This window comes from Ovis aries, chromosome 1 (genome assembly GCF_016772045.2).
Source record: "Ovis aries strain OAR_USU_Benz2616 breed Rambouillet chromosome 1, ARS-UI_Ramb_v3.0, whole genome shotgun sequence".
Lineage (NCBI taxonomy): Eukaryota > Metazoa > Chordata > Mammalia > Artiodactyla > Bovidae > Ovis > Ovis aries.
In genome coordinates, this window is record NC_056054.1 from 2975028 (window position 1) to 2997429 (window position 22402).

The following is a 22402-nucleotide window of genomic DNA, read 5'->3' on the forward strand; positions in this document are numbered from 1 at the left end:
AACTGAAAGTGCTTTATATGTTAGAAAGTAGTAAAACCAGAATTTGATTATTGGAAATATAATTTATACTCAAGAAAAAAATTCCTGAAATGCATTCTTTTAAAACATAAAAAGTTAAATCTTAAATTGGTGGCTATGTTTCCTTAAGCTACTTTCACTAACAATGTATAAAACATAAATCTGAGAGTGCATGTTAGTATCTGTACACATGGACACAATTTATACCAAACATTTATTTAAGGCCATTACTTACCTGCATCACTAGAACAGTCACCTAAAAAAAAAAAAAAGTACATCAAAGAATCAATTTCTGTCAGGAAACTTCAGTATATTTAATGATCAGAACGGGATTTGAGAAAAATATATTAGTAATAACTTTGGATGTCCATTAGGGGAAAAATGGTCATTTCCTCATAGTCTTTTTTCCGGCTTCCTAATGCCAGAGTTTTATTTTTAGAGAGAGACAGACAAACAAAACCATGAATCATAATATGTCATTACTTGAAAACAGGAGATAGGAATGAGGAGACAGCGCGTCAGTCACAGAGCTGAGTGGCAGGCACAGAGGCGGGAGGCAGCAGAGCCAGGCGCAGGCAGGCGGGCCGTGCCACGCGAGTCAGCCGCGAGGGTCTGTTCGTCGGCTCCCAGGCGGGAGGGCGTCTGCCCTCAGCAGCCCGCCTCGGTACTCGTCACCCCGGACTTTGCCTCCAAGTGCCACGTGATAGGGACAAGCGTGACGGCCGAGGCCACAACCAAGGAGGGAAGCACTGAAGGGCGGATGGACCCAGGACGGTCTCTGCGCTGGTCTCTGAAAGCACACGAACACGCGCGCACAAGAGCCAAAGTCCCTGGACGCAGGACGAGAACAGACGCCCCCAGGGACGGCCTAGGGACCCGGAGGACACACGCTTAAACGCGGGGAGGGCCAGACTGCAAAAGCGGCCTGTGGACACCAAGGTCAGGGCCACAGACAGGCCGCCCCAAAGGGGCCGGCTCTGGGGGCGCAGGGGGCCAGCCTTGGGCCTCAGACACCTGCCTCCTAGAGGTCCAGCCACGCAGAGGGCAGTCTGGAAGACGGGGCAGCCTGGGAGGATGCGCGGGGGTGCGAAGGGACCGGTGCGAGAGCTGCCTTGCCCCCGAGGCCCCGACACCATGGCCCCGGGCCTTCTTCAGAGCCAGGAGGGGCTGTGGGCCACGAGGGGCTCCGAGGGTGGCCGAGTCCTGAGCTGACCCCAGGCGCTGCACACACTCGGCGGCCTGCCCCCAGCCCAGCACGGCACCCCACCTCACAGACGCCCCCGGCCCTGGGCTCTGCCTGCACCACCCAGCCTCCACCCGCAACGCCCGGGCCGAAGCCCCCTCTGCCTTCCTCCCTCGTCCCTGGCTGGCGCCCCACCGCCAGGCTCCCAGCCCGTCAAGGCCACCAGCGGCCCCCCTGCCTTCAGGTGCATCCGCCCTCGGGTGTCCACACGCTTCCAGGCAACCCCACTGCTCCGTCCTTCCCCATCACCCCACAGCCCGGGCCAGTCTGGCCTCTGGACCACGCACTACGCTTCCCACACGATCTGAGCGTCATGAAGCCACTCACCCCTAAAAACAGCATCAGCGTCCTGTCTCCAAGCTTGCAATACAGCCACTGGCCCCAACTTCCGCCCCTGCCCTGCCCCGAGGGCCTCCCTGACCCCAGTGTGAAGTCTCCCCGCAGATCACCCCCACACCATCTGCTGCAGCGCCTGAGGCTTCAGCTCACTCAGGCGCTCTCTGCCCGAGGGCTGGGTGCACCGCAGGTCTCCGACAGGCACTTTCTGCTGAACAGGCTGGCAAACACGAGCCCTCACCTGCCCACACCCCTGCAGCCTGGACACCTGTGCCGGGCCTGGCGCTGGGGCACGACATGGGAGCAGCGGGCAGGGCGCCCCTCCACGCCCGGCAGGACCTCCAGGGCCTGAAGAAGCGCACGCTGGCCCAGAAATCGGGGGATGTGTGTGCACGTACGCTGGTTCACTGTGCCGACACACCATCGCAAAGCAACCGTACTCCAATCAAAATCCTTTTTTTTTAAAAAAGCAAATACTGAATGTATAACTTTACTACAATTATTTTTTTTTTAAATGCTGATGAAAAACATTCGTGCTTGAAAGCAGAACCCTGGTGAGGGGGCTTGAGACAGAGAACAGTGAATAGTGAAGTCACTCAGTCCTGTCCGACCCCATGGGCTGCAGCCGACCAGGCCCCTCTGTCCATGGGATTTTCCAGGCAATAGTCCTGGAGTGGCTTGCCATTTCCTTCTCCAGAGGATCTTCCCAACCCAGGGATCGAATCCAGGTCTCCCGCATTCTAGACAGGCGCTTTCCCGTCTGAGCCACCAGGGAGAACGTCACAGAGAGGTCAGAGTGGAGACGGCCTCTGAGCTGCTGGGAAGGCCTCTTTGGGCGGGAAACCTGGGGCTGCGGCCCGGCCTCCGGGAGCCCCAGTAGCAACTGAGGCTTGTCCCTGGGTCACCCCGACACTTCTGGGCTCAGGAGGAACTCGGGACTCGGGAAGGTCTGCTGCCCTTGGGCTGGGACTAGGACGCTCTCCTCTAGTTTATCAAACAGGCAAGAACGAGTCACCAGCCATGTTTGGTCCTGAGCGTGGACGACAAGGGGCTGGGCCTCGGCGGGGGTCAGAGGCCTGGGAGCCTGCGGCTGAGGCCATGACCCCGGGACACCCCGTGTGGGGGACGTGCGGGTGACCACCCTCCCTCTTACCTTTCTGCTTCGTGGCCGGCTCTGACTCAGCGCTGCCTCTCCACGGACTGGCTGCACTGTCATCTGAAACACTAGCTGAGTTAGTATTGGCTTCTTTCGCTCCTGACGTCAGATAGTTAAGGCGGGTGATTAACAGGGGGACGTGCAGCGGGGTCACAGGCGGCACCTGACGCCTCTGTGCCTCCCCACCGCCAGTTCCCCAGGGATGACCCAGGGTGGCTTTCTAGAGGATGCACCTGGACCACTCCCCCCAAGCCTGGCTCTGGGGTCAGGAGTGGGGAAGGGGAGCCCAGGAAATGGGCAGGCCCCACCCACTCAGTCGAGGCAGAGGCCGGGGGCCTCCCCCACACCATTTTCCAGGACGGCCTGACACCACCAGTCCCCCCTGGAGGCTGCAGCTTCAGGACGGCAGGAGCAAAGCACTCCCGCCTCCGCACAGCCCTACACACGTCGGAAGCTCCAGCACACCTGCCTACTGTTTACTGACTGACAGATGTTGACCAAAATAGAAAAAAATATCAAGTACCCGAGAAATAAAATATTTCTATTGAAAACGAAAGCAGGGGGGCTGAGGGGACACACTGAATTGTGGCAAGAACCAGGGAGGAAACCTGATCCATTACCCAAGCGCCGCTCCCCATATCTAAGAGGGATCCGGAGACAAGCATGAAGCCGGGAAGATGTCCCTTTCCTGGAGCACAGTCTCATGATCACTCACAGGTGCTCAGAGAAGGAGCTCATGTCAGAATTACGCTGTCATTGTGAACCAGAGAACCTTTGTTCTTGTCGAATAAAAAGTGGCTTCATTTTATGTAGAACTACATAGGATAGACAGCATACAATTTTCTGAGGAAATTTTTTTTGATCTGTTAAGAATGATGTGGACCTAAACAGCCTGATTCAAGTAGTTAATTGTTTATGATATCTCACAGACAGCAACCAAAGAACCGACATGAAGTACTATTACGTTCTAAAACAAACAAATCTAAAAATCAGGGCAAGCTGGGCAGTAGACGACCAATTTTAGAAGAAAACACCCCAATCACTTTAAGTTGTCACATGCTATTCGGAAGCGTCAAATACTTTCTATACTGCGGCAAACGCCACCAACACAGTAAGTGAATTACAGATGCGTTCTGTCCGTAGCTCGAGGAGACCAAGGACACTTCGCACAATTTCATCTCCTCAAAGTTCTTTCTCTATTTTTCGAGAGGCTGACGATGGTTGTTTTAACATTTCTACAAGTAGTCTTACAGTGAGGTTTAATAAACCCCAAATTCACAGAAATAGAAAGTACATAAAAAAACAGACTACACCTTCACTAATAATACTACAACCAGTCCTTATTCAGAGAGCGGAGGTTAGCCAGCTTGGCAAACAACAGCTTTAGAAAAAAATTAGAAATTAAAATCACTATGAATTGGCACAGAAAAAAACCGTAGCGCATGGGCGCCACCTGCTGATTGAAGTACTGGTAATTACCGAGTCCCGCAGGTGAGGACGAGGGCCAAACGCGCTCCTGGAGGGGGCTCTCACCCCAGTGAGACCACATGCGCAAAGCTGGGGCGCCTGGTGGGGCCACCCCAGTTACTCCCCGGAAGCGCCTCAGCCAGCACTGGCCCGCAGCACGGCACAAGCCCGCGCTCTGCCAGGGCTCTGTGCAGCGTCTAGCCACACAGGGCTGCTGACCATGTCCCAGTGCAAACGCAAACATCCAGGCTTTACACCGGGGGAGCTGCCTGGCACAGGTATCAGCCCCAGCCTCACATCCTGGGGTGCAGAGACGCTGAGTGCATCCTGACGGGACGTAAAGCAAAGGGCACAGCGGCACTATGCAGGGTGAGGGCGAGCAGGCTCTTCAGCCCAAGTCTGATCAGGTCTTTAGATCCAAGGGAAATATGGGAGGTGAGAGGGGGGCGGGGGGCTCTAAGCTAAATGATACCACGAGGAACAAGCAGGCAGACATGCTGCACCCGACCAGCAACCGCAGCACTCTGGAAAGTCAACGATCTGGGACAGAAGTCAGGTGCGGGGATATTCCAGATTCAAAGCGGATGAAGAGACAAAAAGAACAGGCTCGAGGGAGGAAGGGCCTGTGGGGAGGGGCCCCCAAGCCCAGGTAGCCAGGACCACACCCAGGCACAGCGAGCGCTTGGGACTCGGCGCGTGGCCACCAGGTGGCACCAGGCTCCCCCTCATCTCCACAAAGCACTGGTCGGAGGCCCCAGTCAGGGCTCTGTGCTCCTTCAAGGCGCAGCTCCCATTATTTTCACAGCTGCAGATAAAGGTCTACAAAGATCCACACAGTGCGAAACAACTCTCTGAGCTGACTTTAAACCCATCACGCCCTCTCCGCACAGCGCTGGCTCACCCCGACTGGGGGCTCTGCCAGCTGTGTAAGTGACCAGCCCTGGAGCCGTCGTGCACGGCACGCCTGCCGACTCGGCAGCCACTGCAGGGACCCTCCAGGCGGGCCTTCTCACACCCAGCACCCACGAGGAGATGCCAGCTCAGCGAGCACACCCCGCAGCTCGCTCCAGGCCAGCAGGGACGCAGTCTGGCTCTGGAGGCGAGGTGCGTCCACGTGGGCCGCCCAGCTGCCTGTGAGCGGCAACCTCTCACTCCAGCTTCACCCCTGGCCCACTCCCCTTTCCCACGGCTCAGGGACCCCCGAGGGGCTGAGAAAAGCTCCCACAGAAGTGAAACAAACCATCACAAGATGTGGCTGAATGGCACAACCCGTGTGGTCACTGAGAACAAAGTGTCCATCCGTAAGAAAGCGCTCTGCCCCGATGTAGGTCATTTGTCCCCCACACTGCTCAAGACCCAGATAAACCACACAGGGCTGACCTACTTGGAACAGAAAAACCACGGATCGTCACTGCTGAACCGACAATGGAGCAGAAGGCTTGCACATACATCTCTTAGAAACGCAAAAAAAAAAAAATGAGGAAAGGCAGAACGCAAGCACAGAAAGGTGGGCCTGCTGCTGTTCTAGCTACAATTACTGAATGTTTACAAACCAGCTAGATCCGAGGCAAGCTCAGCCCAGAAAAACGGTTACCTTTCCCTGAAGTCAAGATTTACACTATTTTCCCCCTTAAATGTCACTCAAGAATTGCCACACTTCTGAAGAACTGAGCTAAACATCACAGAAGACGACACGCAGCTGTCATCTCTGATGATCCCACTGAAATTCCGAATCTGCACATCTAACCTCACTGTACCAGCAGGGCGAGGACATGTGCACACGTCACACTGCCAGCCTCAAATGTAAAGGGTGCGCCATGGGGACACTGCCCCCAGGAGCTCCGAGCACCTTAAAATATTTCCTGCGGCAAGGCCATGCTCTCGCTCAGTCGCGTCCGACTCTGCAACCCCACGAGGCTCCTCTGTCCAAGGGGGTTTCCAGGCAACAAGACTGGAGCCGGCCGCCATTTCTGCCTCCGGAGGATCTCCCCAACCCAGGGATGGAACCCGCATTGCAGGCAGATTCTTTACCGCTGAGCATGGGGGAAGCCCACTTATGGTGGAGCGTTTTCTTAATAGAACACAGCAGAGTCGTCTGGAAAAATGAGAGATAACTATCTATCCACACTACTTCATTAAATCCTAGCAGCCAAGATAAAAGAAAGCACTTTCACTTAGATTCAGAAATGTCACACATAAAAAGGCAAGAAAAGGTTAACGTCAAGCTCAGTTACTCTTTTTCATTATAAAACTTAGCAGATTAAAGCAAACAGAATATCAAGTCATTTTCGGTCTTCAATACATTGTGAAAAGAATCGGATGAACATTAAAGTGGTGGGAATAATAAAAAAGAAAAGAAAACCAAACTGAGATGTAAATATTTCTTATCAAAGCAGTGAGGAATCTAAACTAAAGAATATATCTTTCTCACATATTTCTGAAGTTGTAGTTTCCTGATCTGGTTCATTATTTAATCCAGGCACTATGGGGTCTAAAATTTTAGCTGAAACAATATTCTCCTTTCTTCCTGACATGAATAGTTAACAACAGATTAAAATATTGCGAAGGCTTTGTATCCGGTTGCTTTGGTTTGTTGGGATTTACAGGGGTTTCTGCCAAGGTCGCCAACTGGCTGTCCCGTCTACTCAACGGCCAGTTCTCCAGTCTCCACGGGACACTGGTAAGACGCCCCCTTCCTGGCTTCAGGATGCCCCTCTCCAAGCCTGCCTCTACCGTGCTGGCCTGTGTCTCCTCCGCCAGAGCCGCCCCTCCGCTCCGACCCTCGAATCCTGGGCGCCCCGCTCCTCGAGATGAGTCACTGCATGAAGGACCTGCGCCACCCTGGGAATTCCCGGCTCCTTTCACATCACGCGGCTTCTCCAGGTCTCTCCCTGAACCCCGGGCCACACGCCCGCCCGCAGCCCCAACACCTCTACCCGGCTGTCTCACGGGTGCCTTGAACGTAATGCCTCCAAAACAGAAATCCTGGCCCAGCCACCCGATCCACCAACCAGCTTCTCCCAAAGCTTTCCCCGTGGCCATAAACGACACCACCCAGGGTCAGGCTCCAGCCCCCAGGACTGACCCTCCGTCCGACTCCTTTCCTCGGGAATAGGTGCCGCCCACTGCTGGACACCCCCAGAGGCTGCGTTCACACTTAAACAGCCCGGCCGGCAGACACAGCCCCCGACGGACCCAGCCTACCACTCAGGAGCCCGGTCTCCGGTCACTTGCCCTCTCTCTGCTCCAGCCTCTCCACCTGGCTCCCAGGCTCACAAACAGGCAAGGCTGTCTCAGCGATGGGCCTCTGGCCAGTCCTGGACACCCATAGCTCATGCGCTCAGTGATCCGAGCTGACTCTGTGCAGACACCCCGGGCCTGGACCCCTACCCCTCTAGGCGTCCTTTCCCTTCAAAAGGCTCTTTGCTAAACTAATAGGAAAGTGTACACCCGGACCTCTCCTTATTATCTAATAGAGGGTATATCCCCTGACCTCTGCTTATTATCTAATAGAGGGTATATCCCCTGACCTCTGCTTATTATCTAATAGAAGGTGTACACCTGGACCTCTCCTTATTATCTAATAGAGGGTATATCCCCTGACCTCTCCTTATTATCTAATAGAGGGTATATCCCCTGACCTCTCCTTATTATCTAATAGAGGGTATATCCCCTGACCTCTGCTTATTATCTAATAGAGGGTATATCCCCTGACCTCTGCTTATTATCTAATAGAAGGTGTACACCTGGACCTCTCCTTATTATCTAATAGAGGGTATATCCCCTGACCTCTGCTTATTATCTAATAGAGGGTATATCCCCTGACCTCTGCTTATTATCTAATAGAGGGTATATCCCCTGACCTCTCCTTATTATCTAATAGAGGGTATATCCCCTGACCTCTGCTTATTATCTAATAGAAGGTGTACACCTGGACCTCTCCTTATTATCTAATAGAGGGTATATACCCTGACCTCTCCTTATTATACAATAGAGGGTATACACCCTGACCTCTGCTTGTTATCTGATAGAAGGTATACACCCTGACCTCTCCTTATTATCTGATAGAGGGTGTATACCCTGACCTCTCCTTATTATCTCACAGAATGTATACACCCTGAACTCTCCTTATTATAAAATAGAGGATATATACCGTGACCTTTCCTTATTATAAAATAGAGGGTATATACCCTCACCTCTCCTTATTATCTAATAGGGGGTATACACCCTGACCTCTCATTATCTAACAGAAGGTATACACCCTGACCTCTTTTTATTATCTCACAGAATGTATATACCCTGACCTCTCCTTATTATAAAATAGAGGGTATATACCCTGACCTCTCCTTATTATCTGATAGAAGGTATACATCCTGACCTCTCCTTATTATCTAACAGAAGGTGTACACCCTGACCTCTCATTATTATTTGATAGGTGTATACCCTGACCTCTCATTATCTAATAGAAAGTGTATACCCTGACCTCTCCTTATTATCTAATACAGGGTATACACCCTGACCTCTCCTTATCATCTAACAGAAGGTGTACACCCTGACCTCTCCTTATTATTTGATAGAAGGTGTATACCCTGACCTCTCCTTATTATCTAATAGAAACTGTACACCCTGACCTCTCCTTATTATCTCACAGAAAAGGTATACTCCCTGACCTCTCCTTCTTGCCTGTCTTCTCCCTCTAGAGCAAACTCTGCATGAGGGCAGGGGCCCCACAGACATCTGCAGAACAATGGGAGCCTCCTGTGGACCACGGGCCAGGGCCTGATCTGCGGCAGGGCACCTTCGCTTGGGGGTGGGGCGCCCTGTGGCTCAGACCCCGGGGTCGGCGGCCCCGCTGCCCTGCCCCACCCCGGCCGCCCGAGGGCAGTGCTGCAGCGCCAGGGCCCCCTCCCAGAGCCGAGCAGGCGCATCTCCAGGGCAGCAGCTCGGTGGCCAAGCAGAGGATCCGGCAGCTAAAGGTCTCGACACACCGGCCCGCGCTCTCAGCCTCCCCTGGGGCTCACTCAGTCTTACCGAACTGTTTCACGGCATGCTCCTTCTTAGCTTTACTGGAGGAAGAGTTACGCTCTTTTTCAGGGGAGAGACTATTTTCACTGGTTCTAGAGTCCCTTCTTCCTGACGTGAAATTGCACAATGAAAATATGTATTAATTGGTAATGCTGCATATTATTGAACGAATGAAATTTAAATGCATTCCCTAGCTGACAGCGCTTCACTTTGCCACAATTCACTAATTAAGAATAAGCGAAAAAAAAAAAAACCTCTCATATTCTTAAGTAGAATGCTTTTTCGATCCTCTAGAGATTCTGGAATGGCTTTCAGATTCTCAGTATGTTCAACAAACATGATACTCCCCCCACCCCCACCCTTCTAGTAAACTCAAGGCTTCTCTTCTCAGCAGGAACACAGAGCACCTGTGTCTCACACACCTCCTGGACGCCGGACACTTGCCCAAACGCTACCCGTTACACGAGGGGGCAGTGCCAGCTGTGCCAGTTGAGGACCTGGGGTTACTAGGTCCGCGCTCGGCAAGTGGGCAGGGAAGAAAAAAGAGTTCACCTATTTTTCAGTAGCTTAGTAGAGCTTAATGTCATAAAGCCAGCAAATCTCTGATAACCAAATCTCTTAAAGACCATATAAAAGGAACCTTGTGGTACAAGCGCACCAGTCAACTCAGACGCAAACAACCTGAGTTATTAGACGAGAAAAGCAGATGACACGACTGCCAGCTTAGAAAATGAAAAGAGCCAGTGCAACAACTCTGTGCTAAGATTTGATCCAGGCTAGACTGAAGACACAGCCACACAAACCAGTAACGCTTCTGTGTATATTCCAACAATGACCACCAAAAAATTAATGAGGCAAAGAAAGATACCATTTCCAGAAACAACTGAGCGATCCCTGACTGGCGGACACACCCAAGCACCGCACACACGTCTCCGGAGAGGGAACCCCCTGTCTAACTTGAAAGCTGCAGGATCCAGGCATCCCAGGAACAAAGCCTAGGCTTCACCCAAATGCAGGCACCTCCTGACAAGTCTGTTTCATGGGAGGTGGGACTCTCTGACCCATGGAACTCAAGTGACTGGAAAATGTCTCTGCAATAATAAGCAAATAAAACAGCTTTGCATTTTTTTTTTTTAAAGAAAAATGCCAGGGAACTGACAGTGAAACGGAAGAGAAAAACGGAAACAGAAGCAGCAGACCCCAGACTCCAGACCCCAGAAGACCAGCAGGGAGAGTGCAGAGCAGACAAGAAGGCGCTGCCAGCCAGGGCCGACCCTGGGGCACCCGGAGAGCAACCACGGGGACGCAGGTCTTCATCTCTCAAACCTCTGAGCAGACCACACAAACAGACTGGTGCTGCATAGAAATTCCACACCGAGGCAAGTCAGAAGCCAAACATAATCAGAATTAAAAACCTGGAAAGATACAAGAAACAGATACTTATTTAAAAATTGGCGACTACACAGTCCATGGAATTCTCCAGGCCAGAATACTGGAGTGGGTAGCTTATCCCTTCTCCAGGGGATCTTCCCGACCCAGGAATCAAACCAGGCTCTCCAACACGGCAGGCGGATTCTTTACCAACTGAGCTATCAGGGAAGCCAAAAAACATTGGCAGATGTCCCTAATGTTAAAAGAGTTCACGCAAATTGAGACCACTCAGACTCTGAGCACTTTGTGTCTCTGAAAGTCAGCAAAGGCTCAAAACAAATCCTGGAAGAAAGTATAAGGGAGAGGACTGGGACAGTGCCCACCGCAGATGAAACCTCCAGATGTCCGTACCAGCGTCTATGCCAGGAATCACACCTGGGAACCTGTCCCACAGAGATGGCCTGAGAGACAGAAGAAGTTTCTGGCTCAAAAACGTTCACTAACTCATTTATCAATGTCAAAGATCGAAACGCGCCATCTACGCTTAATGTCCCAGTGAAGAATCTCAACCTCTACATCCTGGCTACACTTACTTTAAGGTTTACACAATTTAGGGAGAAGATGACTCTCAGGAACAGCTACTGCTCATTCAAAGTTACTCCATGCTTCCACTGAAGCCTCCAGCACTGCTGGGCACCATCTGTCCCTCCCACCCCCGGACAGACTGACACTCTTTCCCTGGTCTGTCATAACAAGGCACCACCCTCGGGCAAACCCAGGCCAGGCTCATCTGCTTCAGCTCCAGCTTTCAGCATGACCCCCAGGGACAATTTCTGCTCTTGTTTTAAACACTGTTTTAGACAGCCCGTAAAATAAACACCACCAGTCTAAGGGCAGGAGGCTCTCCATGTCCACCTGGTATCAGGAGGAAACTAGCCTGCCCATTCAGAGGCGTCAGAGAGACGGAGACTAACGAACACCTCCAGAAAAATAGCGCCGAACCTCATCCTTTAGATCAGAACACAGATCTCCAGCAAAGAGGTATCCTCTGTCCCTGACGTCGTGGGCTCACTCACGCGTGCAGGCGCACACATGTGCGTGTGGGTGTGAAAGCCACATCTCTGCATCGTTTCTGCACAGTCTCTGTTCACGCCTTCCAAAGGCAAACCTGCTTTCTAGCCAAAGACGCTTTCCCCTAGTGGATGCTGTGGTTAAGGCCAAGAGTCTAATACTTTCAGATACATTACGTGATAAACTGTGCAGTACCTTCCACTGAATTCTTGGATCGCCGCTTTGACGTCTTTGTTGTCACTGACCTGGATGCTCTGGTGGAAATTTCAGTCTTTAAAAAAAAAAAGAAAGAAAGAAAAAAAATTAACTGATGCCCCACATAGCAACATCATGCATCATGAGCAGATTTATTATCCAAGCGTAAGGAAAGAGCCAATAGGAAACAGGACAACACCCAGATGCTCCAAGAGGGGAGCTGAAGGCAATCAGGGCAGCAGGGCCTGACCGTGGGGTCAGAAGGAAGCTGAAACCTCCTTCACCCTCACACAGAATTCCACATTTTTTATACAGCCCTAAGAAGGTCAGCCACCTACTGACCATCCCTTGAGAATCACTGTCTTAGCTGAGTTTATGAGGACTCGACCTCTGTCGATACAAGCTTGAGTACTTCAGTGCTTATGAACAACTCTGAGAGTGCAAACCTACTCAATGTTGTCTAAACAGAGCAATAAACCACAGGAGACACTAAGGCCGACCCTCTGGCCTCTCGTGCAGTTCCCCGCCCAACCCCTCTCTCAAGCCACCACATGGAGCCCTAACCAGCAGCGTCCACTCCACGCCTGTCCATTTACCCTGTGGCTGCCCAGATACACTTTTCAAGCTTCAGTTTGGATGATGAAGTAAGGGGGAGTCTAAACACCCCCAGGAGGGCACGGCCTGGACAGTACCCCATCCAGGGGGAGCACAGTGCAAGGTGCCCCCAGGCTAAGCGCAGCAGGAAGGGCCCCTCCAGCCAGCCCTCCGTCCCCATCTGCCTGGTGACTTAATCCCCCCACACTGACCCAAAGAGCCACCCCACCCGCTCCCACACCATGACCCGGCCCCTCTACACGCCACCCGTCACAACCGTCAAACAAAGGTACAAGGGGTCCCCAGAGTCTGCCCCAGAAACCTGGAGGATGCACACGCCCCATCTACTTCACAGGTAGGAAACCACCGACACTGTTCCTCTTACAACTGAACAAATGTGGGCTCCCACGCCTGAGGCCCTGGGCACTGGGAAGGACCACGGCACAGCACGTTCTGTCTCAGCACAGCTATGGGTTTACATCTCTTAAAGTTATTTTCAAATTTTACCTCTGTTTCGGCTTTGGGGTCTTTAAAAGATCCATCTGATAACTTTTTAGACATCTCTCCTGAGCTTGATGACTGTAAAAAAAAAAATTCAAACTGTAGAATTACTCAAGTCCGTAACATCTAAAAAAGCATCGAGACACTTTCTCTAAGGCTGACAGATAGCAAGACAAACCACTCACACAGAAGCGCCAAGTAGCGCCCCAGCCCCAGCAGTGTTGGGTCAACCAGGACCCCCCCAGCGGCGGCTGGAAGGCCACAGGTATCAGAGGCAAGGCCCGGGTGGGGGGGTTGGGGGGGTTGGGGGGGCTGGGCGGGGTGGAAACAACAGGGAGCAGCGTCTCCCCCACGGTCCCTCCGCCAGGCCAAGCTTCCCACAAACGTTCCAGGGACACACAGAGGATCTGGAGCAGAAAGGAGCTCTGACACCCAGGGCAACACCGCCCTGGTCCCAGGTTCCGAGAGGAAACCACTCTCACTTCCCGACGGAGCCAAGGCTTCAGACTATGCGATACGAATGCACTCTCAAGACAAACATGACGTGCGAACTGTAAGAGGTTAAATCAACACCTTAGGAAGCCTCGCGCTTAAGTCAGCTCTCAGACACGTGTCAACATCGGGAGAAGGGACACAGCTGCTGAGACTTTCCTCCATGAAAAGCGATGGGTGCCTGCTCAATATTTCAACAATCCAGTGTCTTAGCGACTTCATTACGAAGTGGCAGACTGCATCTGAAGCAGTTCCTGTGTGGGCCCGGCTCCGTGCCCGGGTCCCCCGCCCACAGCACTCAGCTGCACACAGACACGCAAAGAGGGAGCACCCCGACGTGGCCACTCTGACCTCACACCCCCACCGCCACACGGGGACACACTCGGGGTTTCACAGGCTAAGAACATCTCACCAGCGTCTCTTCTACGTCAAGAGATCGGATCAGACCACCTGGCAGGACACGGGTGAGAGCCGTCTCCTCCTCCCAGAGCTGCCCTCACAAAAGCCTTGGAGCTCAGGCCTCTGGGGGGCTCCCGGGAGAAAGTGCAGCATGCCCCCCAAAACCATGCTCCACAGAGGAGCCCCAGACGGACACAGAGGAGCCGGGCCAGCAGGATCACCACGACAGGTCTGTGCACACCCACTCGGGCCAAGCATGACCAGCTGGGAGCAGGATCGGTCCCATCACCCTGTCTCAGATGCTCACTCAGTGCAGCACAGCCCGGGTGTCCACCCATAGCAGCAGGCACACCACCAGGAACCCCAGGACACAGCACAGGGGGAACCCTGGGTCTGAAGGCCTGGACAGCGGAGAAGGTGCCCAGACAGAGCACAGCAAAATGCACGAGAATGTCTGAGCGCCACAAAAAGCCAGGTCAGAGGAAAGGACTTTCCTTAGACCCCATTTAAACAGAGGCAAAAATGGGGGGGGGGGGGGGCGGGCGGAGGGTGTCTCGGTTTTTATGACACATACCGCATGGTGGGCTACCTGACTTCTGGATGCTCCTGGGGGACCCCAAGGTTCCAGGCGGCACGCTAACATTACCAACAGAACCACCAAAAAGACCAGCTTCCAGGCCTGGCGCTGGGCGGGTCCCAGAGGCCCTGCTCACCTCCCAGAGCCACACCCCTGGGATGCCAAGCCACAAAACCAGATGGCCATCACAACAGGACACGGGGGCTCAGCCTGGCCCCTTGCCACCTGCCACCCCCTCACGTGGGCCTTGAACTGGTTCAGACCTCAGCTTCCTCCTTCCAAGTGGCTGGAGAATTTCCAGGGCCTTCCCAGGACACTTTACGGTTACGCCACGTCCCCCAAGAACCAGAGTCCGCACCCCAGCCCTGACAGGAGGCTTACCCTATCTACAGAGACTGCAAAATAACCTAAACATCTGGGGAAACAGCAACAAAAGTAAACACTGCCTAAAACCAAACGAATTTTCTGGAAAATCCTAAATTTACCTGAGAACTTGAATTGAGCAGGAATTCAGTAAGCTGGGGTCTCACTGTATTGACCTGGCTAATGCCTCAGAGATTTAGAAAGCGGCCCTCACCCTGAATGCAGGCGGCCAGGCCCACGGCCCGGGGGGAGCCCCCCCACACAGAGGGCACCCAAGGAACCGCTCACAAGGTGGCGGGTCCGCCGCTCCCCAGGAAAACCCCCCCGACACGCGTGCACGCGGCAGACAGCACCCTGGGGTTCTGCGAGGACTCCGGGCTGGCCGTGATTTTAGGGCAGGTGACATAAATGCGGTCTCCCCGTCACAATGCAGCGAAACGCGGTCTGAATCTTAGCGAGGAGCCCGCGCCCTCTGCGGGCGGGCGGCGGAGCGGCCCCGGGGCGCGCACCTTCTTCTCGGGCCGGTCGCGCTCGCGGCTCCGCTCGGGCTCGGGGTCCCTGCAGAGCTCCCCGTTGCGCAGCCGCCGCCGCTCCCGCTCCCGCTCCCGCTCCTTGCCGCGCTCCTTCTCCTTCCCGCCCTCGCTCCGGCGCTCCGCGTCCTTGTCGCGCTCCCGGGGGCCGCGGTCCCGGTCCCTCTCCCTGTCCGGCCGCGCCCGGTTCTTGGTGCGCTCGCGGTCCCCTTCTCGGTGCTTGTCTCGCTCCGGCTCTTTGTGTCTGTCCCGCTCATTCTCCTTGGCCTTGTCCTTGTCCCTTTCCTTCTCTCGGGGTTTGCTTTCTTCCTTTAAGTCCTCTTTCTGTTTCTGATCTCTGCCTGTACTTCTCTCGTTTGGTTCAGAATTTCCTTTATCCTGGAAAACAAAAAGCCAAGTAAGTATCACTTACAAATTATCCACCTGAACCACAAAAGGCCCTGCTATTTTAGACACAGGGAACCTGCATTCACCTCTTTGTCCTTCTGGACCCTGGACTCGTCTTCCTTCACGTTCTTATTATCCAGTTCCTGCGGTCTGGACGTCAGTGAGGGCCGTCCTTTCGTGTCCCCCTTCTCTCCGGCCAACACCCTCTTCACCGCGTCATCACTGGAGAGCTGGTCCCAACGGGAGGAGAGAAAACGCAAGGTTGCAATGAAATCAGTACACTTAATATACAAGCGTCAGCAAAGACTGTTCATTAAACGGACTCTTTGTCTCCTAAAGGAAATGAATTTTATCACAGACAACGTACAGCATCGCCTAGACCTGTCCCTTCCAGCATTTCCAGTCCGTAACACCAGAGTCCACTCAAGCTAAGCGAACCCCGCTTCCCTCCACCCAAGCTGCCAAGCGTGGCCGCGTAGGCTAGCTGCCCCGCACCTCTCACAGGGCCACAGAGGCCGGCCTAAGGAATGATCTCACTGGAGCCCCGTCAGATGCTAAAACCCCCTGGGCAGCGTCCCTGACTGCCCCCGGAGTCCCGGACACCTTGGTCAGAAGTCCCCCTTGCCCACACACTTCCTCTTTCTGCAAGCCTGTGCCGAGTGCCCGTCGCACGCCGGGCACTAGACCAAGGGCCAAGGCCACGCTGCACACCAGCAAGACGGCCAAACACAACCACCAAGTCGGTGCAGTGCGCCAGGGGAGCATGAGGGGGACCCCGGGAGGAGCAGCCGACCCCACGGGCTGCAGGGGAGGCAGCTCAGCCCTGAGAAACCCGCGGCGTGAGCGAGGCAGCGGGCAGAGCGGGAGACCTGGGGGCAGGCACCAGGGGCCGCTGAGAGCCGAGGGGCGGGGCTTCGCGAGGCGCCCGGGGCGGGTGCAGAGGATTCAGCAGCAATCACTCGTCAGATCCGCTTCTGGAAACGGGGCACCGAGCAGGATCTGGGGCAGCTGAGTCCCAAGCCTTGGACCCACCAGGCGGGGGTCTCCTGCGGCCCCAGGAGCCAGTCTTACCCCACTCCCCACTCCCTACCTGCCGTGTGGGCTGGAGCCCGCCTCTCCCACCTCAACAGCTCGGAAGGCGAGCCCCAGGCCTCCAGCCCATCACTTCCATCAAGGGCTGTATTCCCCACGCTCCTGGCAAAGGTCCAGCTCTGCTCCGCTGGAGGGGAGAAGGATTCAAGGGAAGACCTCCTCCAACAGCCCCAGAGGGACGGCAGGCCAGAGAGGCCCAGATTCCAGCCAGTGGTGAGGACCCCAGGAAATCCGGCCCCCGCACAAGTGCATCGGGTGTGTCTTGGAAGGCAGCAGAGCTCCGCACACACTCCTCGGGGAGAGGGAGGAGAGGACAGGAAGTGGGAGGGGGACTGGAAAGGCCAGCAGAGAACAGGGACAGATGGAGAGAAATAGCTCCTCCGGCCACTCCGGCCACCCCGGCCACCCGAGCTGGAAACAGTCACGGGCTCTGAAAGGGGGCCCAAGAGGAGGAGCAGCACAGGGCTGCAGAGGCTGGGGGCGCAGCCTTCAGCCATGTGCCTCCGGCAGGGCGCCCGAGGCGCCCCTACTGCACACTGACAGCTCGGGAAACCTGCGCCCGGCACTCGCTCGTCTGTTCACTGCAGAGCTTTAAACCACTCCCAGGTTAACTCCCAGGCTCCAGGAGAGGGGGGATCAGACTGCAGGGACAGGGCTAAACCCCACTCCTCCAATGCTGCCTACTGCCCAGGGTGGCCCGCCTGGTCGCCCTCCCAGGTGTGCACAACTCCCAGCTCTGGGGCGGGTGGCGCTACCTTGCTGAGACAGCACTTTCCAATTCTCTGCAGCAGCTCGTTGGTCCTCTCCGGCTCGTGCCCTGCCACGATCCTAGCCGGTTTCGCCGACAGTGGCTCTCCGGAGACAATGACTACCACGTCTATGGCCTTCTGCAGGAAGCTAATTTTTGCATCTTTATCCTGAAAGATATTCATTTGACACAGATATTAAAATATTTGAAAAAGAGCTTGCACTATCCTCAGGATGTTCAACAGGCTCAGTTTCCTGTTTGGACAAAAAGCTATTTTTAGATGTGTGTCAGATTTAGAACTCCTGACTGTTAATAACCACTACCACCAAATAAAAGTTCGGTAAAGCTTTTCCTTTTGGGCGATGGGCTGGCACCCACCTCTGGAACACTAGCTGCATTTCTGAAGGCTGACGTAGCGTGCCATGCAGCTGCTGGAGGAAGCTGAGGTGAGGAGGCCGCTGGGAACTCCCAGAGCCACCAGCCTTGTGCTCCAGCCCCAGAGCACAGCTTCTGAAGTCCCCCGGGAGAGCGCCTCCCACCTACCTTGACGTTGTCGGACTTCATCTCGACGTCCGTGTAGAGGCCCTTCATGAAGCCCGTCATCCTGATCACCTTCAAAAAAAAAGGCAAGGCCACGGTCGGCACCCCAGGACAGCCTGGGACTCAGCTGTGCCCACCGCCCCGCGCTGAGAGCACTGGGCTCTGTCCACACCCAGACGTCCTCCATCTGCTGACATGACATGCATTCCAGCGTCTGCGATGGGTGGGGGCCTCGTCCCAGGCAGAGTCCAGCTGATCCTCACAGAAGTCACTGTGGCTGCCAGGACAGGTAAGCACGACAGACCTGCAGGGTGCTAAGTGGGGACAGGATCTCCCCTGATCCAAGTGCAGGAGGGCCCAGGGTGTCTGGGAACACTTCCTGGAACAAAGCCTATCCAAGCTGAGGCCAGAGAAGATCTGGGGGAGCACATGCCAGGCCAGAGAAACAGTCCCACAAGGTCCAGGGCCAAGTGGGTCCGTTCAAGAGGCAGATGGCCTTAGACAGGAGGGGCCTGAGGCCAGGGAGCCAGCACAGGCCTGACCCGGTGGCCTTCAAAGCCATTAGGAAATACAGACTCAGCCTCAGGACGACAAGGAGGCCCCGAGAGGTCCACAAGCAGAAACAGGCATCTTTTGAGGGTTGCTCAGAGCAGTGGAGAGCAAGGATCTGGGGAAGAGAGGGGACTTGCCGGCCTGGGTTTCTCCGCACCACTCCGTCAATCTCAATTGCTTCCTGGGGCCCTGTGGGGGGCCTGGGGGAGGGGGTGGTCTGTTGCCACATCACTTTCTTTTTGGTCCCCTCACCACTCCCTCTCCCCAGTCAACCTGGACCTCCCAGCTACCCCTCAGTCAGGCTTGGTGGTGCTTTCTGCCCCTCCCCACCCCTGGACACACCAGGGCCCTGGGTCCTCTCAGACCATTGGTTCTCCTGTGGCAGGTCACTATAAAGTCAATGCAATGGGTAGCAGTAAGCCTATTTTTAAAAAATAAAACCGATCAGAAAATATCAGCCTGCACTCGTATGTGGTAAGGATGAATATGCCTATAAGTGTGTGTCCTGGCGGATATAAAGAGTACTTATTACCATAAGACATGCTTTAAAAAAAAAAAAGACAGTGCCACACTAATACCAAGTTCCTTCTTTAAGACCAAGCTACAACTAGCTAGCTTACAGTTTCCAAACCGCTCAACAGCTGTGCTGTTATTTCCCCTGATAAGACAGGTAGAACATTAAGAGCTGTTGTTCTGTCATTAAGTTGTACCCGACTCTGCAACCCCACGACTGCAGCACGCCAGGCTTTCCGGTATGAAGCAGAATATTAAGAGCATCTGATATTCCTAGAACTTCTTCATTTTGCTCCTTTTGAGGTTTTTCTAGTGTGTCGACAGTGTGAGCAATCATTTCCAGCAACAAGAGGCATTAATTTCACAGGATCAACGCTTCAAGTTATGAAAGATACGGAGTTAGCTTAGCAGTAACTAAAACTCTAGAATATGGCGATTTGAACACAATACTCAGGGGTAGTAAAGAATTTTGCTCAGAGAATTGCCATGTATTATTTGAAAACGCTTTCCATATGTCAGTTGTTCTAACATCTTTATCAAATAAGTGACAATTAACATACTTATCTTTATACAGGTAGAGAGATTACTTTTGACCTTCAGTTCAGTTCAGTCGCTCAGTCCTGTCCGACTCTTTGCGACCCCATGAACCACAGCACGCCAGGCCTCCCTGTCCATCACCAACTCCCGGAGTTCACTCAAACTCACATCCATCGAGTCGGTGATGCCATCCAGCCATCTCATCCACTGTCATCCCCTTCTCCTCCTGCCCCCAATCCCTCCCAGCAGAGTCTTTTCCAATGAGTCAACTCTTCGCATGAGGTGGCCAAAGTACTGGAGTTTCAGCTCTAGCAAAGAACACCAAAGAACACCTAGGACTGATCTCCTTTAGAATGGACTGGTTGGATCTCCTTGCAGTCCAAGGGACTCTAAAGAGTCTTCTCCAACACCACAGTTCAAAAGCATCAATTCTTCGGTGCTCAGCTTTCTTTACAGTCCAACTTTTGACCTTAGATTAGCAAAAAGGCAGACCAGTGCATCCCAATGGGGAACACGGAACTCCTTCCCCACAGTCTGGCTACCTGGCAATGGAGTGGATTCCTGCCTGAACTCTCCTCCCCCCTCCAACCTTGCCGGAGGTGGGGACAGCAGCCACCATGATAAGCCCACACCAGGACCCACAGAAAGATGCAGGCCGCCCCCCCTTCCCCCCCCAGCCTCTTTCCTGGCTTTCTGGTTTCAGTGAGAAAACAGGACAAACACAGAAAATCAAAGTGTCTGGCTGGGGCAGCAACAGGTGCAGTCAGCCACGTACCTCCTGGCTAAGTGACTGGATCCCTCCTGGGTCAGAGGACACCACCCGCCCATTTCACAGGAAGAGGTGATGACACTCAAGGCCTGGCTCTCCGTAGAGGCTCCTTACACAGCCCTGTCCCACCAGGCTCTCCACACAGCCTCGTCCCTTCCCCAGACACTGTCCAGGGCGGTCTAGGTGCTGCACTAGCTTAGGAGAACAAGGAGGCCAGTCAAGACAGCCCTGGGGATGTGGGTCAGTTTTGAGAGGTTTAAGCACAGCTTATAAGCACAGAGAGGTCCACATCATAAGCTAAGTCAAGAGAGCAAAGACAAGAAAGGCACAGTTTGTGGAAGAGTAAGATGCCAAACCTGTTGGAAGGATTGAGAAGTGAAGTTTAAGGACCAACATGAGCAAGAATAGGAGGCCGGGACACCTGCAAATTGAACCTGATTCCTGAAGCCCAGAGAGCATGCCTGGGTTCCCAAGGGCAACACCACACTAGGGCGCACCATGGAAATGGGCGCTGACACTGGAGTCACGGAGCCGTGACTGACTCCATTCAGCAGTGAGTGTTTGCTGTGCACTTTCTGTGTACCGTGCCCGGGATGTGCCAACAAACAAGTCTCCATCACTCAGGAACCCGCCAGCCAGTGGGCAAGAGGGTGAGACAACTAATATCAAGGCATGCTCCGCCATCGATCAGCAAATACAGCCCTGCTTTTTATAGTTATTATCCTTCCAGGTCCCCCAACAACCACCTTCAATAAGTCCACCCAAAGGTATTGATTAAACATCTAATATGGGCAAGAGCCGACTCACTGGAAAAGGCTCTGATGCTGGGAAAGACTGAAGGTGGGAGGAGAAGGGGACAACAGAGGGTAAGATGGTTGGACGGCATCACCGACTCAATGGACACGAGTTTGAGCAAGCTCCGGCAGGTGGTGAAGGACAGGGAGGCCTGGCATGCTGCATGGAGTCCATGGGGTTGGGAAGAGTCGGACAGGACTTAGCGACGGAACAACAATGGGGTGATCACAGCAGGAGCAGGTGGTGGGAAACTCGGGTGGGGCACTAACGAGAAAATAATGTCCTTCTCCTGGGATTTGTAAACACTCTCCATCTGCCAGACGCTGCAAGGGAAAAAAAGTCTCAGAAACAGCCCTGCCAGGCTGAGTGGAAGATCTGCTCTAAGAAGACTGGGGCAGGACGGAAAACATAAGAATGCTCCCCAAGAGCCGGGACACTCCCGGGAAAGGTGGCCCAGGGGTCATCCGTCCCGCCGAGGCCGGGCTCCTCGGGCAGGGGCAGCGCTCCGAGACGCGAGGTCCGATCCCGACGCCAGCTTTGGTCCGAACCCCCCAACCCCCGTCCTCCGACTCCCACCCCAACACCGACCGCCGATCTGCATCCCGGTCTCCGGCCCGCACCCCGACATCCCACATGGGCCCCGACCCCCGGACCTGCACCCTAGCCCGCACCCCGGGCCGCACCCGGTCCGCGCACGGGGACCCGGCCCAGACCGCAGTTCCGATCCCGGCCCGGCGCTCACCTCCGTGATGATGTCGTGCAGGTAGCGGAACGGGGGCTTGTTCAGCAGCTTCTCGGTCAGCGGCGGCCTCCGGATCACCTTGCCCAGAGCCTCCTGCGTCCGCTTCACCACCGCCGCGTTCATGGCCGCGCCCCGCCGGCCACAGAGCCTAAGCCCGGCTCCCGGGCCGCCGCCGGCCCCGCCGCCGCCTCGGCTGCCCGCTCCGGCCTCGACGCGCCGCTCGGGTTCCCATCCCACAGTGCACCGGAGTCCGCCCAGGCGCGTGCGCCGGGCCGCGGCCCTCGGTCGCCAGGGGTGGCGCGGCCTTAGCAACGGACGCGCCGCGGGGCCCCGCCCCCTGCCCGGCTGCGCGCGCACGCGACGACGCCGGCGTGGGTGGGGCTGCGTGC

At 54.6% G+C, this 22402-nt stretch overlaps 1 protein-coding gene across 8 annotated transcripts in view; it reads right to left on the reverse strand.

Annotated features, from left to right (window-relative positions):
• TRAF3IP1 (TRAF3 interacting protein 1) overlaps positions 1 to 22255 on the reverse strand; it is a 61232-nt gene extending 38977 nt beyond the window's left edge. Inside the window, exons 1-10 of one of the 8 annotated variants that reach the window (XM_015091638.3) lie at positions 22014 to 22255; positions 18109 to 18177; positions 17573 to 17734; positions 15812 to 15955; positions 15318 to 15716; positions 12984 to 13055; positions 11883 to 11958; positions 9252 to 9353; positions 2751 to 2813; positions 254 to 274 (exon numbers count right to left, since the gene is read on the reverse strand). In XM_015091638.3, coding sequence (XP_014947124.3) covers positions 254 to 274; positions 2751 to 2813; positions 9252 to 9353; positions 11883 to 11958; positions 12984 to 13055; positions 15318 to 15716; positions 15812 to 15955; positions 17573 to 17734; positions 18109 to 18177; positions 22014 to 22136 — 1231 coding nt within the window. In that variant the 5' untranslated portion in view covers positions 22137 to 22255. Of the gene's footprint in view, positions 1 to 251; positions 275 to 2750; positions 2814 to 9251; positions 9354 to 11882; positions 11959 to 12983; positions 13056 to 15317; positions 15717 to 15811; positions 15956 to 17572; positions 17735 to 18108; positions 18178 to 22013 lie in introns of all 8 variants that reach the window. The other 7 variants (XM_060398710.1, XM_042244280.1, XM_060398725.1 and 4 more) reach the window with 7 other exon arrangements.
• Positions 22256 to 22402: the final 147 nt, after the last annotated feature.